Here is a 25,642-nt window from a genome sequence, read left to right on the forward strand (position 1 = left end):
AGACACAAACACCAGGGTGGGATCGTTGCCCTGAAGGATTGTTGAAAACATCGTTAGCAGGTACTAACTCTGATTTTTCCCCACAATCCTTGAGGGCAAGGTAAGACGATAAACAAGTAATATAACCTTAGGGTGGGACCACCGCTTGGAGAATCTTCCTTCCAAACGCTTGGTCGTGAGCCGACAATGCATCAATTCGATAGTGACGAATAAACGTAGAAAATGTTGACCACGTTGCCGCCTTGTAGATTTGTTCAGGTGACGCTCCTGCCCTATTTGCCCATGAAGCTGCCATAGCTCTAGTAGAGTGTGCCTTAAAGGAGGCTGGAGGGTCTAGATTCATAACCCTATAAGCCTCAAAAATTGCTAACTTAATCCAGTTCGCGATAGTAGACTTTGAAGCCGCTTGACCTGAATTTCTGCCTGAATGTATAACAAATAATGCATCTGACTTCCTTATCCCAGCAGTTCTAGCTAGATATTCTAATACACATCTCCTTACATCCAAAGAATGGAACGTCTGCTCCTTCTCCCCTTTTGGATTTACACAAAAAGTTGGCAATACAATATCTTGTGACCTATGAAATTTTGACATCACTTTAGGACAGAACTTAGGGTCTGTTTGAAGCACTAGTCTGTCCTGAAAGTCCTGAAAATAAGGGCTTTTCGTCGACAAGGACTGAATCTCACTGACTCTCCTAGCTGTCGTAATGGCCACCAAAAATACAACCTTAAATGTAAGCATTTTGAGGGAACAACTCTCTAAAGGTTCAAATGGAGCTTTAACCAAACCCTGCAAGACTATAGATAAATCCCAAGGGGATACATATTGTCTGAACACTGGAAGTTTTCTTGAAACTGCCTTCATAAATCTCACAATCAAAGGAGAGGTAGAAATAGGAACCCCTGAAAAAGCAGTAAGTGCTGCCATCTGTACCCTAAGGGCTTGTTTCCACTGTTGCGACGCGATTTCGGCCGCATTCCGACGCTTGTAAAAACGTTTCCACATGCGTTTTTACCCGCGATTTCGCCTGCGATTTCGCATGGCAGGGTGCCATGCGAAATTAACCATGACACTGCCAGGGCTAAATAAAATTGAAAAAGGTGCGAAATCGCACGCGAAATCGCGGGTAAAAAACGCATGTAACAAACGCATGCGTTTTTACTATTAAATACATTAGCGGCGATTCGCACGGATTCCCGACGCAGGCGAAATCGTTGGCTCTTTTGTGCGTTTTTTTCACGCTGAAAAAAACGCACCTCAACAACGCTACAGTGGAAACAGGCCCATCCACTTGTATTACATGTGCGGATCTGCATGCATTGGACGCATGCAGATTCGCGATAGTGGAAACGAGCCCTGAGAGTACTGACAGACACCTTCTTTTCCCAACCCTCCTGGAGGAAATCCAGAACAGCCGGGATTGAAATACTATCAAATTTAGACTTTTTCAGCCAGAAATGGAAAGTTTTCCAGTACTTTAGATAAATTTTTCTCGTAACTTCTTTCCGACTTCCAATTAATGTTGAGGCCGCCTTATCTGATACCCCCAGGCTTCTCAACCAGACTAGCTCAGGATCCATACAGCCAGATTCAACCGATCTGGATGTGAATGCCAAAGGTCTCCCTGGACCAATAGATCTCGTCTGAGAGGCAGCAACCATGGTTGCTCTATCTTGAATTTTTTCATCATTGCAAACCAAGATCTTCTTGGCCACAAAGGTGCCACCAGAATCATTCGTCCTTGATTCTTTCTCCATTTTCCTAGTACTGCCGGAATCATGCTTAGGGGAGGAAAAGCATACATCAAGGGAAAGTCCCACTGGAAGTTGAATGCATTTATCCCTATTGCATTGTCCCTTGGGTTTAATGAAAAATATCTTTGCGTCTGTGCATTCTCCTGAGATGCTAGAAGATCCACAGACGGAATCCCCCATTTTTCCGTGATCATCAGAAACACATCTCTGTTCAGCGACCACTCTGAGGCCAGAATCCTGTTCCTGCTCAGTTTGTCCGCGTCCATATTCAATGTGCCCTTGAGATGAACTGCTCTCAAGGACAACACATTCTCTTCTGCCCAGAACAAAATCTGATCCGCAACTTCCTGCAATAACAGGGATTTCGTGCCTCCCTGCTTGCTTACAAATGCTACTGTTGTCACATTGTCTGACTGAATTAAGACATGTTTTTTGAATAGGACGGATTTTGCTTGAATCAGTGCTAATTCTACTGCTTTCAATTCTCTCCAATTCGAAGAGCTCTGAGACTCCTGTCTTGACCATTTGCCCTGGAATGCTGCATGGTCCACATGAGCCCCCCATCCCCACGAACTTGCGTCCGTGGTTAGAATTTTTTCTGTCGGATATTTCCAAAGATTGCCCTTCCGAAGATTGGAATCTTCCAACCACCATTGAAGTGACAACTTTACCGGGATAGGAATGGACACTCTGAAGTCCAGGCTTCGAGGCTGCCCATCCCAATTTCCCAATAGAAAATTCTGAAGCTTCCTTAGATGCGCCAGTGCCCATGGAACCGCCACCATCGTTGATGACATCAGTCCCAATACCTGAGATATCAGTCTTAATGAAGGTTGCCATTCCTTTTGAAGGTTCCTAATTGCATTTTTCAATTTCTCCGCCTTTTCGACGGGAAGATAGAAACTTTGATCTAATGAATCTATTTCCTTGCCTAAAAACAACATTCTTTGACTTGGCACTAGACATGAATTTTCCCGATTTATGATCCATCCTAGTGATTGAAGATGATCTGACACCATGTGCAAATGATCTTCCACTTCTGTCACTGAACTTCCCAATATTAATAGGTCATCTAAGTATGGAATTACCATGATCGACCTTTCTCTTAAGGGTATCAAAACTTCCCCCAGAATTTTTGTGAACATTCTTGGAGCGGAAGTGATCCCAAATGGGAGGCATAGGAATTGAAACTGCATCAACACTCCGTTTACTTGAAGAGCAAACCTTAAGAACTTCTGGGATCGTTTGTGAATTGGGACATGCCAATAAGCATCCCTCAGGTCCAAGGAGACCATGAACGCTTCTGGAAACAGCAGATCCCTTATGGAAAAAATTGATTCCATGCGAAATTTTTTCTTTCTGATAAACGGGTTTAATCTCTTTAGATTTAAAATCAGGCGAAACTTCCCTGATTGTTTCCTTACCAAAAATATAGTTGAATAAAATCCTTCTCTTTGTTCCTTGTACGGAACTTTGCAGATTACCTTTTGTTTTAACATGCTGTCTAGAATGTCCACGATCTCTGGAATCAGATTTGGATCTTTTGGAGGTTTGGAGATTACAAATCTTGACGGGGGGGGGGGGGGGGGGGGGGGCATGGCAAATTCGATTTGGTGTCCAAATCTGATTGTCTGTCGAATAAATGGACTTACCACTTTCGACCAATTTCGGTAAAAATACTTTAGCCTTCCCCCGACCGCCGGACAGAAGTCATTGTGGCTTTGACTGACCTTCTGATGGCTTAGATCTAAACCCTCCTCTTTTGGATTTGTCAAAAAACCATCTCTTATTACCTCTCTGGTCCTTCGAAGGTTCTTTTTGGTTCGCACCTGACTTACGAAAATACGTTCTATTGGACACTTTCTGTTTTCTGGGAAAAGTCTTCTTTTTATTAGAAGTTCTTTCCAAAGCCAGGTCCAAATCTGGACCAAACAATAGGTCCCCTGTAAAAGGCACCCCACACAATCTATTTTTGGATGCCAAATTACCATCCCAAGTTTTCAACCATAATGCTCTTCGTGAGACATTCACTAAAGCAGTAGACCTGGCTGTAAACCTTATAGCCTCTGCAGATGCATCCGCTAAATAATTAGCAGCTTTATTGAGAATGGTAATTGATTCCATTAATTGTTCTACCGATGCTCCTGCCAGAATATTTGCCTTGAGCTGATTTATCCACAACTCTAATGTTCTAGCAACACAAGTTGAAGCTATTGCAGGCCTAAATGTAGCCGCATTCGCTTCCCATGTTCTTTTAAGATAAGTGTCAATTTTCTTGTCTAAAGGATCCTTAAGATCACCCAGATCCTCAAATGCCAGATCCCCCTGTTTTGAGACTTGTGAAAAAGGGGTATCCAATTTCGGGCATTTATCCCACAGGGCTGAATCTTCACCCAAAAAAGGAAACCTGCGCTTCAAAGCTTTAGAAATAAAAAGCCTCTTTTCTGGATCACTCCATTCCTTCAGAATAGTCTGTTTGATAGTACTATGCACAGGAAAGGAAAGACCTTGTTTTTCCTCCATCCCTTTATATAACTGATCATGAAGGGATAAAGCAACAGTAGCTTCACTGTTAATTTCCAAGGTATCGTTAATAGCCGCAATCAGAGCTTCGGTATCTTCCACCCGAAACCTGAAGCGTGAGGGAGTATCGATTTCTACCTCTTTAGAATCTGACTCATTTGAGCTCCCATTAGCGTCTATCTGTTCCTGACCCTCAGTCACAGGGTTCACAGAGATAGTACCTTGGGATGTAGAAGCAACCGCTCCCGATAAGGAAGATTTAAATGAAGCTAAGGAGGAATTGATCTCCTCCCTAAAGGCTTGCAAGGTCTCCTGCACTGAAGGACCCGATTGCTCCCCCAAAATCTTTTCTGTACATTGCTGACATAAAGTTTTGGCATATGGCAATGGCAACTTCACATTGCATACAGGGCATCTTTTGTAAGCAGGAGGAGGTCTCCCTGCTTCTGTTACTTTGGCCTGCAATATAGACATACACGTACCATGTAACTAGCAAAAAAACGCCCATAATAAAAAATGGCAAACATATCCCAGAAAGAGACTGTCTCACCTTCTGAGCGGCTGGATTACCCTCAGTCTTCTCTGAAGCAGACATCCTGATCCCAGATATCCTGCACAAGACTGCAGTCTGTCCTCTGCAGGGTAATAATGCCACCGCCAGCCTGCACACGCTCACTTTCATACTTCCGCGCACGGACGTCACCGAAGGCGGGACCAGAGCCGGAACCAACAGAAGAAACCGGCTCCCATTAGCTCAAAACGCAGCCTCCGGCCTACCCGCCGGAAACTACGCATCCGGAAGCACCACGCGGACATTTCTCCAACATGCGAGCCCGCACATGGCTCGCCCGCATCTGGTTTCCTTCCGCTCCGACCCCTCCGTAAGCGGCAAAGTGAGCTGTGCCCTCCACTCTTGCTCCACCACCTTCGGCAGAGAAAGGTAGGCAACCCCACAGACAAACAAACCAGTGTGGGGTGAAGGCTAGACGGCCTCAGTACCGCCATCTCAGCCGCCCTAGGAACTGAAACCTGCAGCCCAGCACACAGGCTCAATCCCACGGGGAGATGCCGACCTGCCTGGGACGCAGGAACAAACAGCACTGAGGGTGGACTAACCATTTGATTCTTTTATAGGGGAAGAGCTGTCTGTTCCTGCGTCTGGGAGGAGCGACGTCTCACCTTGCCCTGAAGGATTGTGGGGAAAAGTGCAGCCCACTTGCCATGGTCATTATACAGCCAAAAGATGTGCTGTCCATAGAGCACAAATAAAAGTCTGGCAACCACCTGACAGAGAATAAACTCTTTATTAGAAGTTTTTGAAAGGTGCAGATACGTGAGGTACTCAGACATGATACTTAAGTTACACTTGAGAAAATCTGTGGCCAACCTTCTGTTGTTGAAAAAAAACAAAAACATTGTAAGCATGTATTTAGACTTTTCTTCCAGGACCAATTGATATTTGCCAGCATGTTCAAACACAAAATGACAGATGAAGCAAGTGTTTACCGATTGTTTTTTTTATTGGTCTTCAGAACGAGTCACTTCCAAACTGTGAAAAATCTTATTTTGATGGGATTATTTGTCAACTGGAAGTCACTAATCTTCTGAAATAGAAGGGGCCTCATCTACATATGGTATGTGACCTTAAAGAGAATCTGTAACGTTAAAACGTCCCCTGGGGGGTACTCACCTCGGATGGGGGAAGCCTCAGGATCCTAATGAGGCTTCCCACGCCGTCTGCCGTCCCTCGGGGGTCTCGCTGTAGCCCTCCGTACAGCGGTGACGTAATATTTACCTTTGCAGGCTCCTGCGCAGGCGCTCTGGCTGCTTTCGCTCCGAAGGAGGCGGAAATACCCGATCTCAGTCGGGTCCGCTCTACTGCGCAGGCGCAAGTCTCCGGCGCCTGCGCAGTAGAGCGGACCCGACTGAGATCGGGTATTTCCGCCTCCTTCGGAGCGAAAGCAGCCACAGCGCCCCCGCTGGAGCCTGCAAAGGTAAATATTGAATTGAACAGTCGGCACAGTCGCCGGCTGTTCGGAGGGCTGCAGCGAGACCTCCGTGGGACAGAGGACGGCGTGGGAAGCCTCATTAGGATCCTGAGGCTTCCCCCACCCGAGGTGAGTACCCCCCAGGGGATCTTTTTGTCGTTACAGAGTCTCTTTAAGGTATTTGACTGCCTACCATCTGAAGACTTACGCTACTTTCACACAAACCATGGCATATAGGGGCATGGTATGCTCCCACACTGTATTGGCCATTAGTCTCAATGAGATATGGCACACTAACCGCGGTACGATGCAGCGGACGTTCAAAATGACGGAGAGGTGGTACAGACTCTGAAGTGTGTTGCTGCACGGTATGAGTGGTACAGTATGGCAGGCATTTCCATTAAAGTCTTTAGCACCACAACAGTCTATTTAGATTGTTGCAGTAGCGGTGCTGTGTGCATGTGCCAATGGGGGAAAAACAGTGACATACTGCCTTGTCCAGCAGCTAGGCATATTACCCTGTAGGCGAACTCTACCTCAGGGTAATATGCATGGGGAAATGGCACTGTCCTGCCCCAGGCTCCCCTGCTGCAGAACAATTGCACCGCTAGATGTGTGCCAAGCCTAAGGCTGCTTACACACAGAGACGTTACAGGCGCACGTTAGTGCAGCCTGTAACGCTCCCCCAACGTAAGGCAATGTAACACAAATGGGCTGTTCACACTGCCCACGTTGCGTTACATGTAACGCTGCACGTTCTTCCGAAAGTGCAGCATGCTACGGCGTCACAGCGGCTTAAGCCACGTTAGACTGTTTGCACATGCGCAGTCATGTTGGGGAGGAGCGGAGAGCGGCCAGGCACATGGCTAATTAATATTCACTGCATGTTGTGACGTGCAGTGTTTACTTCCTGGTGCGGGCGCACTGTGCGGCGATTGGCTGGTGGAACCACGTGATGCCGCATGCGTCCAAGAGTACGCATCACAGACGCCAGAGTGAGCTGCACAACGTGGCTCACTCTGACGTCCACATCGAAGAGCACCAGGCCTTGCGTTAGGTGCACGTTATGCGACCTTAACGTAGCACCTAACGCAACGTCTTGGTGTGCAAGTAGCCTAAAGGTTCAAGTCTATGGCTACCTTTCAACTATAGAAGGACAATCTATATACCAGAGTCTCTAAAACAAGGTGTACATTATACAATACTGTAATAAATATCAGAATTTATTGTAAACATTGAATCTAACAATTAAAAAAAAATAAAAAAAGGAAAAAAACAATTCCATCATTATGTCTAATGAATATTGAACAGGAAATGCCATTCTTCTGCAGTTCAAATAATTAGATTCTGGTTATGTTTGCCTAGCAGCAGGAGGGTGAGGCTTTATACAAAACTAGCAGGTATGGCAAGGAGAGTTATATTAGATCACATATCTGTAGGCAGGTGGCAAGTGATCAATAACAGGTGGCTATCCATGCTCTTCCTCCTCTATGCCCAGTGCAAGTGATGTAAAAGACTGAATGATGTTACACATTTTGGTTTACAAAAGGATTTTAATGCCAAAAAAGAGCAAGGAAGAAATGACCACAACAAATGAACAGCTTAATACCTTAGATTCTGTTTTTCCTGGAGGCAAAAACTCCATCTCAAATACTGGATTGTCATGATGTCCCACAATCACAAAATAGAAGCTGCCAGACATGGTCTTTTAAATCGAAATACCTAAAGGGGGAAAAAAATATTAACGGTGATTCAAACCAGGATTTATAAATCACTAGCAACTAAAACAGAAACTATCAGCTTCTAAATGAGGGGAAATTATTTATAAGATGGTGCTTTACAAATGTACTAGAACCATGAAAAAAAAAATATATGAAAATGGCAAGTGTTCACATGCCAGTAAGCTAATGTGACAAAAACAAAATTTCCACCTGTACCTAAAGATATTCGTCACAATATATGGAAAATAGCATATTAATAGAACAAATGTTGATTCTTACACTTTATTTAATCGTTTTCCTTGGTCCTGTAAATTATGTTATCACTTATACATCAGGATTAAAAAGATGAAAAATAATTCCAAATTTGGCATAGATTTTCTGCAAATCTATGGGGTCTAAAAAAAAATGGACAAATCAAATGCCACAGCATCAGCAGCATTTAAGATGACCATTATAAAGCTGCATTAAAAAATTGGCATCAACTTCCAATTATTTTCATCTCACTGGCCATCCCTACTTATAAACGGCAACAATGTACACGGTCTAGATCTGTTTTGTGAGCAGGAGCTTTGCTTATTGCTTGAAAGGGGAACTGAAGAGAGAGTTATATGGAGGCTGCCATGTTTATTTCTTTTTATGCAATACCAGTTGCCTGGCAGCCCTGCTTATCCTCTGCCTCTAATACTATTAGCCATAGCCCCTGAACAAGCATGCAGCAGATCAGGTGTTTCAGACTTTAAAGTCAGATCTGACAAGACTAGTTGCATGCTTGTTTCTGGTGTTATTTAGACACTACTGCAGAGAAATAGACCAGCAGGGCTGCCAGGCAACTGGTATTGATTAAAAGGAAATAAATATGGCAGCCTCCATATACCTCTTACTTCAAGGACTCACGAGGTGACATGTGACATGATGAGATAGACATGTGTATGTACAGTGCCTAGTACACAAATAACTAGGCTGTGTTCCTTTTTTTATTTCTCTGCCTGAAAAAGTTAAAAATCAGGTATGTAAGTGGCAGTTCCTGCCCGGGTCGGGCCCGGGTCGGACTCTAGCGTAACCCTCACTGATGAGGAATTGCAGCATAAAACACTTTTGTGACAGTAAATGGCTTCTAAGAGCAGGAAAGAGATAAAAAAAAAGGTCAAAAGTTCATATATTTTAGCCCTGGCATACTTCAATTAATGCGTCATTGAGAAAAGGCCATGAAACAGTAAAAGCTTAAAAAGTTGATATAAATATAAAATAAAACTGCGGGATAACTTTAAAAGTAATTTTTAAAAGGAGGAGGACAAATACAATTGTTTATCTCAGTTTTTTTTTTTGCCTCAGATGTCCTTTCAATTCCCCTTTAACGTTCAAAATCTCAAAATCCTTTGCAGGATCCTGTAATACACAATAGGAAAAACATTGGGCACCTAGCAATGTATGGGCAGATCAAGAAACAGATCTATCTGATTGTAAAGAAATCTGTTGCCTGCCCGGTTTTCGATCGATTCCATACTGAAATCTATCAAGAATTGGCGTAGCGCCGCTGCCCTTTTAGTGTAGATGCCCCCCTTTACATTTAAAGTTGGGGAAAGCCAGGCAGGTTGCACCTGTCACATTATTTCGTTGTCGCAATATTGAACGCCTTTACCAATCCACACGTGATTGAGCATTTGACAGAATTTTCTAGCAGGTCCAATCAACACAATTTATCAGATCATTGATTGGGTATCCTTGTTGCGGCACAGATTTTCATTTTATTCCATCAAATTGGATGGTTGATTTGGCTGCAAAAATTGGTAGATATATGGGTACCTTTAACCTATGACTGGATTTGGCCAAAGAATATGGGTGGGTAAAATGTGGTCCTTCCTAACGGGTAATCTTGTTACAATCAAAGAAGGTACACCTACCAAGTCAGAGAACGGTACAGAATAGCCGAAGTTCTGCAGTGTGACAATTTTGTAATTACCATTCTGATTTTACAACCTGCTGTAAAAGACACCTGAACCGAGATGGCTATGGGGACTGCCATATTTTCTTCCTTTTAAACAATACCAATTGCCTAACTGTCCTCTTGATTCCCCCCCTAACCCTTTGTTTCTCTCTGATTGGGCAAAATTTCTCGCGCTGAGAAGCTGAGAAAATGACTCACCCCCAGCAGCAGCTTCTGAAATCTGATCCATACAAATAAACAAGCGCTGCAGAGTCGCACAATGATGATTTAGGACAATGGACTTCCTACTACAGAGCAGGTTGGGAGTGTCTGAAGACTGGGAGGAGGGCGGGCAATGCGTACACAATCAGGCAGCGGGGGTGGGGGGGGGGGCTTGGGAGTAAGGGAGGAAATTATGTCAGAATTGGCTTGAAGACAGGCACAGTCAAGATGCTAAGAAGGTTATTCTCTTAGTACTGCACAGACACAGAACTCTCTCCGCGCCGGACATGCGCAGAATGCCCCGACTTGTGAAGTTAGCGGCCCATCTAGAGGTGGAGGAGGACAATGAGCAACCGATCAACCTGAAGAATGCTGGAGAAAGCCCCAGGTAGGTATAAAAAAAAATTTGTTTACTCATCTCAGGTTCACTTTAAATGATTGATAAATTATGAGAAAAGAATCAGATGGAAATGCAATTGGCTGTGGTTGAAAATCTTGATTAAGTTGGATAGCACATCATGCATAATCCTGAATTTGCCCAAATTGTGGCTAAAATCTGGAGAAAAGGTTACAGTGGTTTACTGAGCAGTTTTGCCTGGTCTATATTTCAATTGATAGATGTTTGCACTAGCTATTACCTGAACAATAAAAGGTGGGCATTGAGTTACAAACAATTCCAAGTTGATGCATAATTATGCAAAGTTTTATGCAGCTTAAAAATGGACAAATGTAATAAAGCCAAACTGGGATACAATTGATCCATCACTAGGTCCCCAGTTCAAATCCCTGCCAGTGCACTATCTGCACAGAGTTTGTATGTTCTCCCCATGTCTGTGTTGGTTTCCTCTAGGGACTCCATTTTCCTTCCACATCCCAACATACAGATAAGTTAAAGGAAATCAAAAGTGAAAAAAAAAACCTGTTTAACTTACCTGGGGCTTCTTGCAGCACCCCGCAATCATCCTGTGCCATCCTTCCAAGACCCTACGGCCAGCAGCGGCGACACCCTCAATGCTGGCTTGCCACGCAGCTCCTCATCACATCCCCATGCACAGCAGCATTTCGTACAGTACAGGAAAACTGGTACTGTGCATGCGCAGAACGCTCCCGCAACAGGAGTGCAATCAGGGTACACACAGCTCGGGGCCGCAAATGGGCAGTACCCTCCGACTGGCCAACTTTTAGGGGTTCACCGCAGCTAACTGGAGGGTTGCGGAGCCACGGCTCAGGCACAGGGTGACTGCAAGAAGCCCCAGGTAAGTTAAACTGTTATGTTTTCTACTTACGTAACCCTTTAACCCCCTTGGCATTATAATTCTTTCCGGATTTTAGGGTCTAAAAGCGGTGCCATTTTTTTGCACCCTTTCAGACCCTAAAATCTGGAAAAAAAACAAAACCTGCTGCCAGGGAGATCTGCAACCGGTCTAGCAATCTCTCACCTCCCTGGCTCCAGCGCTGCAGTTTCCGTCCCATCTTCCGGGTGGCGCTGCAAATCTGAAGTGAAATTGCCGGCTGTCATCATGACGACAGCCTGCAATCTCACCAGGGGGAAGCAGAGCCCCAGAGGAGAGGAAGAAGAACAGCGGCGGATGTTGGAATTCCCCAGGTGGTACGTAGAAACGCCCGCTGCGAGCATAGCTCTGCAAACAGTCTTCGGCAGCTACCCCAAGCAGAGGTTGCGATTACCGCTCTTAGCTGTGGTTTTCCAGGAGGTTAATTGGCTGTCCCTTTAAATTGGTCCTAGACTAGGATACATATGTTACATATGTTACATGATTTATACACGACCATAGTAGGGATTAGATCCTGAGACCCTCTGAGGGACAGTTAAGTGACAAGCCAATATACTCTGTACATCACTGCGAAAGATGTCGGCGCTATATAAATATTAATAATCTCATTGACCATCCCTGCTGAACAGTATGTGGCTAGTTTTACAGACAAGTGTGGTGTTATTAAAGGACACCTGAACTGAGAGGGTTACAGAGGTAGCCATATTTATTTCCTTTTAACCAATACCAGTTGCCTGGAAGCCCTGCTGATCTTTCTGGCATCAGCAGTGTCTGAATCATTCATCTGAAACCAGCAGGTTTCTCTGGCTAAAAATGTTATACTGGGTACACACAATACAGCTTCCAATCTGATCAACAGGATTAAACCAATAATTTGCAACATGTCCAATCAGTTCCCGATCGATAACAGGATCAATTTTGAGAAGTTTTCATCAGCAAATCGATCCAGTTATCAATCAGGAGCAGTTTTAGCATGTACACACATGCAACTTAACGGGCCCATACACTCAGCCGATTTTTGGCCGATCGATAGATCACAATCGATTGGTCGATTGCAAATCGATTGACTTGCAGCCAATTTAGATCTATTTCAATCAATCTGGCAGGCTGGAAAATTTAGGTCGATCTGTTCAGATTGTTTATCATTTTGCATTGTCTCTAATGGAAAACTGATGGCAAAAAAATGCCATCAGATCGATTTTCAATATATTTCATACTGAAATCTATTGGAAATCTGTTCCTAGTAAAAAATGTTCCTAAACACATCAGATAGATCAGAATTCTATCTGATGATCTATCTGCTGCTAATCTAACAAGTGTATGGCCACCTTTAAGGGGCCCATACAGTGGTCGATTTTAGTCATCGATCAGAAATCTATTCTATCAAATTCCCCATTCGATTGATTTGTGGCCAATTTCGATCAATTTGATCTGACAGGATGAAAGATCTAGGTCAATCTGCTGCTGGCAGCAGATCGATGGCCAATAGAGTTGCATTGGATCTAATGCTGGGCATACACGGCTCATTTCTTCTTATCAATCGAGCCGCTGATGGCTCGATTGATAATTTCCGACAGGTCCGATTTCCCGCCGGATCGAGTCCGTGCTAGATACCGGTGGGCAGAATAGAAAAAATAAAGCGCTGATTAGAAAGCGCCCACGGGGACAAGCGGGAATCAATCCGCGCGGACGACCGGTGACGCGCTGGCTCGATACCGACGCACTATCTAGCTGTGTATGCCCAGCATTATGGTCCAATAATGCATTTAGGTCGATTTTCAATAGATTTAATTCTGAAATCTATTTGAAATATGTTCCTAGTGTGTGGCACACATCAGATAGATTCCTGTCAGATTCTACTTGACAGGCATCTGACAGAAATCTATCTGATGGTCTAATCTGATGTAAATCTATAAGTCAGTGTATGGCCACCTTTACTGTCAAATTACCCGTTGATCTAACAAGAAATTGCATCGCGCATATCCAGCATTGAGGGCAGAGGATCAGCAGGATAGCCATGCAATTTGCATTGTTTGAAAGGAAATTGATATGGCAGCCTCCATATCCCTCACAGTTTAGGTGTCCTTTGAAACAATAGAACAGCAGGCTCAGGACCACTGAGTGTTCATACATGCATTGCACACATCTACACATAAATCAATAATAATATGCGTGTAAAACGTTTAAGAAGCAGATAAATATACGGGCATCTTCGTGAGAACTGGGAAAACAGAGTGCTTTCAGATATCGGACAACCACAACGCTGATGAATGGCATTTTAAGTCCACAATTAAGTGAACAATTTTGAGCCGAAATCAAACAATCCTCTTCCCCTCCAATAATTGCATACCTGGTTACCTGGCCGCTGTTACCATCAGCTGACAGCTCAGTCGCAAGGAAATGACGATACCAAATCAAACTGTTACTTAGAAGATGACACACGGCTTGGAAAACAAAACTTTATTTACAAAACCGGAACTTGACAAGTTTTGTGCTCCAGTCTTGGAACGCTCAGGCGTACGCGCACTGGGAGGCGGGAATGTTGTAAATGATTGGTGGGTAGATTCCATTCTGCACTGCGATTGGCTGTTCTGCAGTGCAGACGGGGTTAGACTCGACGGTTATGTACTGTGTTTACAGTGGCAGTTGGTAGTGGAGACGCTATTGCTGTGAGTATTCTCTATCTATTGTATCACATAGCAGCATCTCTCCTAAAAAGAGTTCTCTGGTGGGAGAACACGGGTAGACTCGGGTTTCTACTCTCCTCATAACATAATATAGTGAGGCTTATTAAATGGCTGCTGAATAAGTTTGGCTGATTATGGTGATATATGCAGACCTGTGTTCCAACATTCAGCATACCCATCAACATAGTATACAAATGCTAATGATCATGTGCAAAGTCAACAAGAGGACATAGGGTTAGAATAAAAAGTTATCTGAGCGAAGCAAGAATCGAGCCTGCAGCCCAGCGAGCAAAGCGAACAGGCAAGGGGTCATTGTTTCCATTGATTTCACTTTAAATGTGTGCTATTTTGACTATCGGTATTTATGGCACACCTGCAGCAACAGTTTTTTGTTAATATACAGTATAACCCCTTAGTCTGAACTTATTAAAAACTGTTATCTTGATGCAGTGCTTGCACATGGCTGCAGTCGCTCAACTTTAAAGAGAAACCGTGACCAAGGATTGAACTTCATCCCAATCAGTAGCTGATACCCCCTTTACCATGAGAAATCTTTACATTTTCTCAAACGCATAATCAAGGGGGCTCTGTGTGGCTAATATTGTATTAAAACTCTGGCCCACAGTGTGATGTGAGGACCATGGTGCTGACATCACACTGTGGGAACCTTGTTGCATTGTGGGAAATAACAGCTGTTTCCAACTGCCAAAAAAGCAAGCAGCAAGCTACTTCCACTGACATCACATACCAGCTGTAAAAATGTCACCCTGTGATAGATGTCAGAATGTAAATCAGGGAGAGGAAAGATTTTACAATGGGCAATTCTTGTAATAATTAAGCAGTTTTGTTCCTTATTTTCACTGGAGTTCCTCTTTAATTTACTAGAATATAGTAAATGTGCCCCTATTTTGACATATGATACAGGCTTAAAAGGAGCACTGTTGCTTTCTATTTGCAGCCTTTTACTTTTTTTTTAAGAAATAAATTCACTCCTGGACAAGTATTGCCCTCCAGTCTTTTTTTATTGCCCTCCAGTCTTTTTTATTGCCCTCCAGTCTTTTTTATTGCCCTCCAGTCTTTTTTTATTGCCCACCAGTCTTTTTTATTGCCCTCCAGTCTTTTTTATTGCCCACCAGTCTTTTTTATTGCCCACCAGTCTTTATTGCCCACCAGTCTTTTTTATTGCCCTCCAGTCTTTTTTATTGCCCACCAGTCTTTTTTATTGCCCACCAGTCTTTTTTATTGCCCACCAGTCTTTTTTATTGCCCACCAGTCTTTTTTATTGCCCACCAGTCTTTTTAAATCAACCCACAATAACATGATATAGTCATCATCTGCTTCTTCTCGCTGCAGATTTAAGGAAATCTCATAGGGAAATTCCATTAACTGGATTGGGTGGACAGCACCCCCTTGAACATTTAGGTAGTAATAATAATATGCCCACACTATTTGGCCAATTAGAACACTTCAAGTTGAAGGGGATAGCTGCAATTGGAGAACGGATTCCTATAAAGTGTTCCGCTTCGTCACCTAAAACATACTAGTTCCGATTTATTCACTATCTTTATATTAATTCAATGTTGCATACTATACTTGTTTGGCATTTACTCCCTTGTATTGGGTTTCCCCCATACTAGGCTTTCCAGATCCACCTTTTAAGGTTTCGTGCACATCTTAGGCTGCATCTAAATTTTAAAATTACTGTTTAACTGAAGTGAAAATTAACTTATTAGATATGTGTTTGTATATGTACATGTGCATTAAATACTGTTTTGGAGTTTCATGTTTTTATTTTGGGTATAGGGCTGAAAATATCAGTTTTGAAATCTGAGACATTTTCTTTTGCTTTACTTTCAACCACTTAGGCTCTTACATAATGTCTCACAGTGATCACATATCTCTGACCCAAGAAGAACTGCGTAGAAGACTTTATCAGACATTTAAAAACAAGGGTGTTTTAGATTCATTGAAGGTAAGATTTTATCTCTTTAAAAAGCTTTGCATACAAACCATTTATATTTAATATATTGTATATCTTGAATAAAAGCATTACAGTAAGTAGAAAGCTAAATACCTTTATTGATATACAGAATATATATGTAACTCTTGCCTGCCATACATTTTGTTCAGTCAGTCCTGTCATTTAGGTAGCTCTAGAAAGCACAGCCTTTTCCCTGACCTTTTTTTCTCAGCTGCAGCTCAGAGAAGATAGGTCAGGGATACTTCCTGCCTGCTGAATGGACTGTAAAGACCAACAGAAGAATGGAAAATGTAACTGTGGTTTTGCGTTAGCAGCCTTATAGTGTACAGCTACATCAACACTTGGTATAAATGTTGCCCAAAATTATGTTTTGTGATAACTTTATAGGACAGTTAATCCCTTATCACTGTTAATATAAGGCAGGGGAGCTCTGCAAAGCTTACTAACCAGCCTTGAGTTGGAAAAGATGGCAATGGAGATTTAAGTTTTTTAGGTTTTCAGAAATGAAAGTTAAAGCAGGATTAAACTCTGATATAACATTCATTAAAAACATGTTTTACTACTTTTTGTTACCCATTCAGTTATCATATTTGCTTTTGTGCACAAATAATATTGTATGTTTACAAGTTCCCAAAGTACTGTTTATCTGCTCTGAATGCTGTCTTTGTAATGTCTTGCTGCTGTATTTATAAATGACAATGTATCCAGTGAGAATGCGTTTTCCCTTGTGTACACTTTTGGCTTATATCAGGGGTCCAAACGTTTTGGGTCGAGGTCCGGGTCAACATGCTTTAGACTGCTGGGGGCCGGAGTATACATAAAATGATGTCTGTGCAGGCCAGACAGTGAAGCATACCCAGGTGACAACCTGAAGTCCAATTGGACAGCAGTGTCACCTGTGGAATTGGTTGGAAGCCAGAAAAATAACTGCTTTCTGGCTTCCATGTGGATGGGTGGTGCCAGCACTGCTATTCTATATGTGGACCACCAATATTTAAAGATGTAGCTGACCGCATCTATAAGTAATACATTTTGTGTGTGGGGGGGCTGGTAAAAGAGCCTCAAAGGGCAGCATTCGGCCCGCGGGCCTTAGTTTGAGGACCACTGGCTTATATTCAGCTGAAACACTGACTGCAAGCAGTGTTTTTACTATCTTCTTTGTTTTCTTATCAGATACTATTGTAATCAATTCCTCAAGGTCAGCAATGGTACCAAGCTTCCCACTGAAGAAGAAAGTGCCATGTTAAACAGTTTGAATGCTGTTCTGCTAACAGTGGTTTTTTCTGGTAGTACCTTTTTTTGCTGTAAAGAATCTTTTAGAGCAAAGAAGAAATGCTGAGTTTGATACCACTTTAAGATGTGATTATTATTATTATTTTAAGAATTTAAGGTATTTTATCCATGGGCCTACCAGTAACGTAGCAGGACAAGCATTTCAGATGAGCATGCCAGAAAATGGCAGCCTTGGCAGGTCACCCCTAGAACAGAAGTCAATCCTGCCACAGCTGTCTGCAGAATCCAAGTGAACTCAAATAGAGAGATAGTTGCAACCATCTGGGTGTCACCTGGAGTATTTGTGTGTTTGTTTGATTTTTCTGTATACAAGTAACATGTTGATCCTTAACCACTTGCTGACCGCCCACAGCTGACGGGCGGCGGCAAAGTGGACGCTGAAAGGACCGCAATACGCCGAACGGCTTCGGCTCGTAGGGGCAGCGATCGCGTCACTGGTGACGCGCGCTGCCCCTGGCAACAGGCTCCGCCCACCCGCGACGTCATCCCGCTGGCCGGTAGTAAGCGCCGGCGGGATGTTACCCGCTCGATCGCTGCATACTAAGTGTATAATACACTTTGTAATGTATACAAAGTGTATTATACAGGCTGCCTCTTGCCCTGGTGGTCCCAGTGATCGAGGGACCACCAGGGCAGGCTGCAGCCCTCCATGTCTGCACCAAACACACTGATCTGCTCCCCCTCCCCCGCCCTCTGATCGCCCACAGCACACCTCAACCCCCCCCCCCCCCCTTTCCCACCCACCAGACCCCTGTTTGCACCCAATCACCCCCTTAATTACCCATCAATCACTCCCTGTCACTATCTGTCAGCGCTATATTTTTTATTAGGTCCTAATTTGCCCCCTGGGGGCTCCTGATTAACCCCCCCACCCTTTAGATCCTCCCCAGACCCTCCCCCCCCCTTGTACTGTATACATCTATCCTCCCCTATAATCACCCAATGGTCACCTGTCAATCACCCCCTGTCACTGCCACCTATCAGAGATCAGACCCTAAACTGCCCCCTGCGGGCACCCAAACACCCGCCCACACCCTCAGATCACCCGCAGACCCACCATCATATCACCACCAAAGTGCATTGTTTACATCTGTTCTTCCCTCTAATCACCCCCTAATTACCCATCAATCACTCCCTGTCAATATCTGTCAGCGCTATTTTATAGATTAGGCCCCTAACTGCCCTCTGGGGGCTCCTGATCACCCCCCCACCCTCAGATCCACCCCAGACCCCCCCCCCCCCCCGTGTACTGTATACATCTATTCTCCCCTGTCAATCACCCATCAATCATCCCGTCACCACCTTTCACTGCCACCCATCTGATCAGACCCTAACCTGCCTCTTGCGGGCATCTGATAACCCCCACACCATCATATCGCCCGCAGACCCACTGTCCTATCACCACCAAAGTGCATTGTTTACATCTGCTCTTCCCTCTAATCACCCCCTAATTACCCATCAATCACTCCCTGTCAATATCTGTCAGCGCTATTTTATAGATTAGGTGTGAGGATCCGCTCGGCTGCCTGTGCAGGCAGGCAGCTTTTTGACCACTGTTCAGGTCTGCATTCTGCAGGTCTCTGGAAGAGAGACCTTTTGTCAGTTTTGCAGCTTGCTGCTGAGGAATTTGCATACGTTTGTCATGCAGATTGCCTAGCCACATCCTTTGTAGGCTTGCTCTATATATACCATGTGATATCACAGACCTGGGCTGGTCATAAGGGTTAGTCCTGTGAAACACTCCTGGAGTGTCAGCCTTGCTCATTGTTTGAAGATTAGTCTAGAGTAATTCCTGGGACTGCACTAGGCAGGTTCCCTAGTGCAGTTAGGATTGCATATCTGTTTTGTTTGTCTGTTGCGATTGTCCTGTCCCAGCGGTGGTCGACAGGAAGTCGTTCTGATCTTTGTTCTTGGAGTATAGCTGGAGCAGCGGTTGCTACCAGCTATCTCATCTGATCTGTCTTGCCTGGATCGCACTCGCCTTGCGCTAGTGCTGTGGATCCGTCTGATCTCCATCTCTCTTGCTGTACTTTGGATCGCACTTGCTCTGGCGGAAAGAGCAGTGGATCCAGCTCGCTCTGTTTCTATACTTGGATCACACTCACTCTGGCGGAAAGAGCAGTGGATCGTATCTCAAACTTATTCCTGTTTTCGTGTATCTGTCTTGTCTGCTACGAACGCTTGCTGGAGGCTCGGTGAGCTAACCGTTAAGCAAGCGCTCGCGTCCTCTGTTTCATGTTTGTCTGTCGGTGGTTAGTTAGGCGTGCTTGTCTCTGTTGTGCTTAACACGCGGAGACCACGCATAAATGCGTGCACTGTTGCGAATGAGTGCGGTGGATCGTATCTCAAACTTATTCCTGTTTTCGTGTATCTGTCTTGTCTGCTACGAACGCTTGCTGGAGGCTCGGTGAGCTAACCGTTAAGCAAGCGCTCGCGTCCTCTGTTTCATGTTTGTCTGTCGGTGGTTAGTTAGGCGTGCTTGTCTCTGTTGTGCTTAACACGCGGAGACCGCGCATAAATGCGTGCACTGTTGCGAATGAGTGCGGTGTTCGCGTTTAGTTAGCGTTTGTTATTTTCCTTATCTTCTCATTGTATATTTGCTGTGCCTTTGCTACTCTCGTGCTCTGCCTTGCTGTAGCCTTGTGTCACCTCTGGCAATCGCCTCTCTCGCGATTGCGTTCCTACTTCATATCTGCTGTTGTGTATGCACCGTCGCGGGTTGGCGACTAGTTTGGTGCACACACATACAATCTGTCCCTTTGCTCAATCTCATTCGCAATCGCTTCTCAGGCGATTGCGTTCTCACTCTGTTTCCTTTGTTGTGTGTCCGGCGTCGCAGGTGGCGGCTAGATTGGTGGACATACATACATTCCTCATCTGTGCTTATTCAGTCTTGTGTCGCTGTTAGCAATCGCCATCTCTGGCGATTGCCTTCTCACTTGTTCTTCATGGTTGTGTGTTCATTGTCGCAGGGTGGCGACTAGATTGGTGGACACACATACCCTCTGTCGCTTTGATCTCTCTCTTTCAGGGCTATCTTGCCCTGCGTTTCTTCCCTTCATGCAATTCCTGTCTTGCGTCTGTCGCAGGGCAGAGGAGCTGTTCCTCTGCACTCCACGGCTCCACCTGCCGACAGGAATTTCCCTCTACAGGTGCATTGCACCTTTTGCTGGGTTCCCTCAAATTATACGCTTGTGGAGGATTTCCGCAGTGTCAGCGCACGTCTTGTGCGCTGATCACGGAGAGAATTCCGCAATCGTTACATTAGGTCCCTTACTGCCCTCTGGGTGCTGCTGATTTCCCCCCCCCCCCCGTGTACTGTATACATCTATTCTCCCCTGTCAATCACCCATCAATCATCCCGTCACCACCTTTCACTGCCACCCATCTGATCAGACCCTAACCCGACTCTTGCGGGCATCTGATCACCCCCACACCATCAGATGGCCCGCAGACCCACCGTCATATCACCACCAAAGTGTATTGTTTACATCTGTTCTTCCCTCTAATCACCCCCTGATTACCCATCAATAACTCCCTGTCAATATCTGTCAGTGCTATTTTATAGATCAGGTCCCTAACTGCCCTATGGGGGCTCCTGATCACCCCCCCCCCACCCTCAGATCCACCCCAGACCCCCCCCCCTCCCCCCTGTGTACTGTATATAGGCCTGAACGATTTTAGGAAAAAATTTAATTGAGCGTATGGCGAGTTCATAGAAGATTTTATTTTTTGTCACAAGTTAGCGGAAATTGATTTTTATTGTTTTTTTTCACAAAGTGTCATTTTCCACTAACTTGTGACAAAAAATAAAATCTTCTATGAACTCGCCATACTTCTAACGGAATACCTTGGGGTGTCTTCTTTCTAAAATGGGGTCACTTGTGGGGTTCCAATACTGCCCTGGCATTTTAGGGGCCCTAAAGTGTGAAGAGTAGTCTAGAAACCAAATGCTTCAAAATGACCTGTGAAATCCTAAAGGTACTCATTGGACTTTGGGCCCCTTGGCGCAGTTAGGCTGCAAAAAAGTGCCACACATGTGGTATCGCCATACTCAGGAGAAGTAGTATAATGTGTTTTGGAGTAAATTTTTACACATACCCATGCTGGGTGGGAGAAATATCTCTGTAAATGGACAATTTTGTGTATAAAAAAATAAAAATAAAAAAATTGTAATTTACAGAGATATTTCTCCCACCCAGCATGGGTATGTGTAAAAATTCACTCCAAAACACATTATACTACTTCTCCTGAGTATGGCGATACCACAGGCTTTTTACAGCCTAGGTGCGCTAAGGGGCCCAACGTCCTATGAGCACCTTTAGGCTTTACAGGGGTGCTTACAATTTAGCACCCCCCCAAAATGCCAGGACAGTAAACACACCCAACGACCCCAATGACCCCATTTTGGAAAGTAGACACTTCAAGGTATTCAGAGAGGGGCATGGTGAGTCCATGGCAGATTTCTTTTTTTTTTTTTGTCACAAGTTAGCAAAAATGGAAACTTTTTTGTTTGTTTTATTTTTGTTTCAAAGTGTCATTTTCCGCTAACTTGTAATAAAAAATAAAATCTTCAATGAACTCACCATGCCTCTCAGTGAATACTTTGGGATGTCTTCTTTCCAAAATGGGGTCATTTGGGGGGTATTTATACAATCCTGGAATTTTAGCACCTCATGAAACATGACAGGTGCTCAGAAAAGTCGGAGATGCTTCAAAATGGGAAAATTCACTTTTTGCACCATAGTTTGTAAACGCTATAACTTTTACCCAAACCAATAAATATACACTGAATGGTTTTTTTTTTTTTTTTATCAAAGACATGTAGCACAATAAATTTGGAGAAAAATGTATACAGAAATTTTACTTTATTTGACAAATTTTATCACAGAAAGTTAAAAAAAAATCATTTTTTTGACAAAATTCATGTCTATTTTGATGAATATAATAAAAACTAAAAATTGCAGCAGCAATCAAATAGCACCAAAAGAAAGCTGTATTAGTGACAAGAAAAGGAGGTAAAATTCATTTAGATAGTAGGTTGTATGACCGAGCAATAAACCGTGAAAGCTGCAGTGGTCTGAATGGGAAAAAAAGGCTCTGGTCCTTAAGGGGTAGAAAGACTGTGGTCCTCAAGTGGTTAAAGTGTATGTGGTGATGGAGGTGAGGCGCTGCTGTAATATAATGATTAGTAGCAGTGTTGTAAATCCCTGTAGGTCCACATGGTATGAGGTTTCTTGAATCAGTATTGAAGAAAACCTCCTCTGTGGTAAATCCAGGGCTGTGGAGACAGTACAAAAATAATCCGACTCTGACTCCCCAGTTTATGAAACCACCAACTCCGACTCCAGGTAACAAAATTACTACAACTCCACAACCCTGGGTAAATTTAAGGTTGATGCCTAAAAAAAGCCAGAATATTTCTTCATGCGTATTTTTGAAAATCTCTGAATTAAAACAGCCAACTGCACAAGCAGGAGATTCAAATAAGCAAACATTATTTTCTTGTAAATAGTTACCGGTATGTTTATGTTTGAAATATAATTTTTCAATTTACCTTTCAGACCCAGCTGCGAAATCAGCTTATCCAGGATTTGAAACATGCACATAAAAAGGAACCCCTCCAGTCTTCAGATATGCCCAGAGATACTCTGGTACATCAGGCTTGTAATAGCCTGGTGGCAAATTACCTAACAAGATGTGGGTATGAGTATTCCCTGTCTGTCTTTTATCCAGAGTGTGGACTAGAGAAAGACAAGGTGAGATATAGTTCTCTACATTTACCATAAAAGGCTACTGCTGATAAACATAGTATTGTATCCATTGGTGAATGGTAATCATTGGCATTATGTTTGCTTATGAGCTCTGAATCCAGCATTTTTTAAAAAATTTTAACCAAAGATCATTATCCAATGATATTTATAGATAGACTGACCTGTTGTGCTGGATTGGAAAATTGAACGCTAAGAAACTGAATCTTGAAGTTGAAGCTATACTTTGTGCATTCACACTGCATCAGATGCACTGCAGAATAATCGCTGCTAATACAAATCTATAGGCCTGTTCACATCTCTACATTGTAACAGATCTCGTTATTCTAACGGACTTCATGCATGCTTTGGTATAATGTGCGCAGTGCCTGTTGCAGTTCATACACATAATGCGCTCATTATGCAGCACACACAGTGTCATTCCAGGATAAGTAGAATGTGGCAATGGAGTTACACCTGATGATGGCATATCTATCTGTAAGTCATGCAGTTCAGGTTTGGTTTGCTTGTATTGTATCGTTATTTATATTTTGTAATTCTTCAGCATGCGAATCTAATAATTTTCTTGTTTCAGGTTTTGAATATACATGACCTAATGCAGCTGATGAAAATCAACCCGGATTCCAGACTATATAAATCTCTGGTAATATCAGTTTAGTATTTGTTAATGGGCTCTGATTTACTAATGGTTTCCTTGTTAAATTGTGTGCTATTTTGTTTCCTGCAGATGTCGTCAGTACAGAATAGTGATGCAAAAGGTACTGTTTATTTTATTTTTATTTATTTTATTTTTTTTCATTTTCACAAAATTCTGCAGGTTTTTTTTTTGTTTGTGACTTGTAATTGTATTGTTTTGTGCATTGTGTAGTTCAGTAATACAGATATGAATTTGAACTTGCAGGTTTCCTCATACAGATACTGACGGAACTAATAGATCACCACCTGAATCAAGATGGTAAAGATGTGGACACTCAAACTGTCGCATCATCGCCTTACAAGGAGTCCATTGGTATGACATTATTCTGTTTTAAACATTGCTATCAGTGCCCATGAATGAAAGGAAAACCCCATCTTCTGTTTGGTCATATCCCTAGTTTACCCTCCCAGTAGTTTTATTGTTAGTAAATGTGAATAGAGGAGTATGTCATCAATAACACAGTTTCCAGATCATTTCATGCAGCCTCTTCAGATGAATTTCTCAGTGGCATAAGGAGGAGGTGGGCAGTGTCAGGTGATCAGCTCTGTGTTATCATTGGAAGGCTTTCTGTTGCCGCCTTCCAGCTCCTTCCTGACTACCTCATGTTGGTGATCATGGGATGGGAGGAGCATTAGGATAAATACAGACCGTTGTGTTTGTAGCCAAGCTGCATGCCTCTTGCATAGGAAGACGGTTCAGTAAACCCAGCCAGCCAGGTAGTAAAAAATTTTGAAATTTAGAATTGTGAATTATGAAATACTGTATGTTGCATATGCATTAAAAAAAACTCAGGCCTGAAGGAAGTAGGTTTTTAAGTGTATAGCACTCTGGCATTGCAGCTCAGGGTGCCCGGTTCAAATCCCAGCCAGGGAGCTATCTTCACAGAGTTTGTATGTTCTCCTCGTGTCTGCATGGGTTTCCTCCCACATCCCAAAAAACATACAGATAAGTTAATTGTGTTCCCCTTAAATTGGCCCTAGACCAGTGCTGGGCAAACTATGGCCTGCAGGCAGTTTCTGACACGCAAGAACTGTTAATCCGTTCCGAGGCTTGGCGGCCAGATTCCTCTACTCCCTCCCTACATGCAGAGTTGTGAGTTGCGGTATGAGTGGGTTAACATTTACGGTACCTAATCTCTGCTTCCAGCATTGCACCTCCATGGCAACAGGGCGTCACATGATACGCCATCAGGACGTGTGCCAGTTTATTACACGCATGCCAGTCCTGATGGTGTGTCACGTGACTCCTTGTGACCATGTAGAACCAACATTGGAAGCGGAGATTGGGTGAGTGTTAACCCACTCATATCCCCCTCTTGCGACTCTGCAGGGAGGGAGAAGGATTCAAAAGGAAGGAATGCAGTCCGCAGCCGGTGGCCTGGGTCATGTAAATTTTGCCCAGCACTGCCCTAGACTATGATGGACATATGACTATGGTAGGGGTTAGATTGTGAGCCCCTCTGAGCGAAGTTAGTGGTATGACTATATACTCTGTACAACGTTGCAGAAGGTGTTGGTATATAAAAATAATAATCAGGTAAGCGGATACCTACTAGACCTGCATCTCTCCATTTTTACAATGAGGAATTCAAATAGTAATTTGTAGCGTTTGATTGCAGTGCCATCTTGTGGACATACAGGATATTGCTGTAACTGCTCTTAGAAATAATGATTTTACTTAAAGCGGATCCGAGATGAAAAACTAAATATAACAAGTGACTTGTCTATATATCTTATCTAAAGTTTAGATAGTTTACACAGCAAATCTATCTTCAAACAGCTTCAA

At 43.5% G+C, this 25,642-nt stretch overlaps 2 protein-coding genes across 13 annotated transcripts in view; one reads left to right on the forward strand and one right to left on the reverse strand.

The window, feature by feature from the left end:
• The window catches only part of TRAPPC2 (trafficking protein particle complex subunit 2), a 30,604-nt gene extending 16,723 nt beyond the window's left edge, over nt 1-13,881 (reverse strand). The window contains exons 1-2 of one of the 2 annotated variants that reach the window (XM_068268375.1): nt 13,779-13,881; nt 7,879-7,991 (exon numbers count right to left, since the gene is read on the reverse strand). In XM_068268375.1, coding sequence (XP_068124476.1) covers nt 7,879-7,971 — 93 coding nt within the window. In that variant the 5' untranslated portion in view covers nt 7,972-7,991; nt 13,779-13,881. The other variant, XM_068268376.1, reaches the window with a different exon arrangement.
• A 108-nt stretch (nt 13,882-13,989) lies between these two features.
• Nucleotides 13,990-25,642, forward strand: part of OFD1 (OFD1 centriole and centriolar satellite protein) — a 225,715-nt gene continuing 214,062 nt past the window's right edge. For 10 of the 11 annotated variants that reach the window (XM_068268378.1, XM_068268382.1, XM_068268388.1 and 7 more), the window contains exons 1-6: nt 14,107-14,416; nt 15,981-16,087; nt 22,954-23,148; nt 23,735-23,803; nt 23,888-23,918; nt 24,062-24,169. In XM_068268378.1, the coding sequence (XP_068124479.1) occupies nt 15,992-16,087; nt 22,954-23,148; nt 23,735-23,803; nt 23,888-23,918; nt 24,062-24,169 (499 nt within the window). In that variant the 5' untranslated portion in view covers nt 14,107-14,416; nt 15,981-15,991. The other variant, XM_068268379.1, reaches the window with a different exon arrangement.

Source organism: Hyperolius riggenbachi, chromosome 2 (genome assembly GCF_040937935.1).
Source record: "Hyperolius riggenbachi isolate aHypRig1 chromosome 2, aHypRig1.pri, whole genome shotgun sequence".
NCBI classification, from domain to species: domain Eukaryota; kingdom Metazoa; phylum Chordata; class Amphibia; order Anura; family Hyperoliidae; genus Hyperolius; species Hyperolius riggenbachi.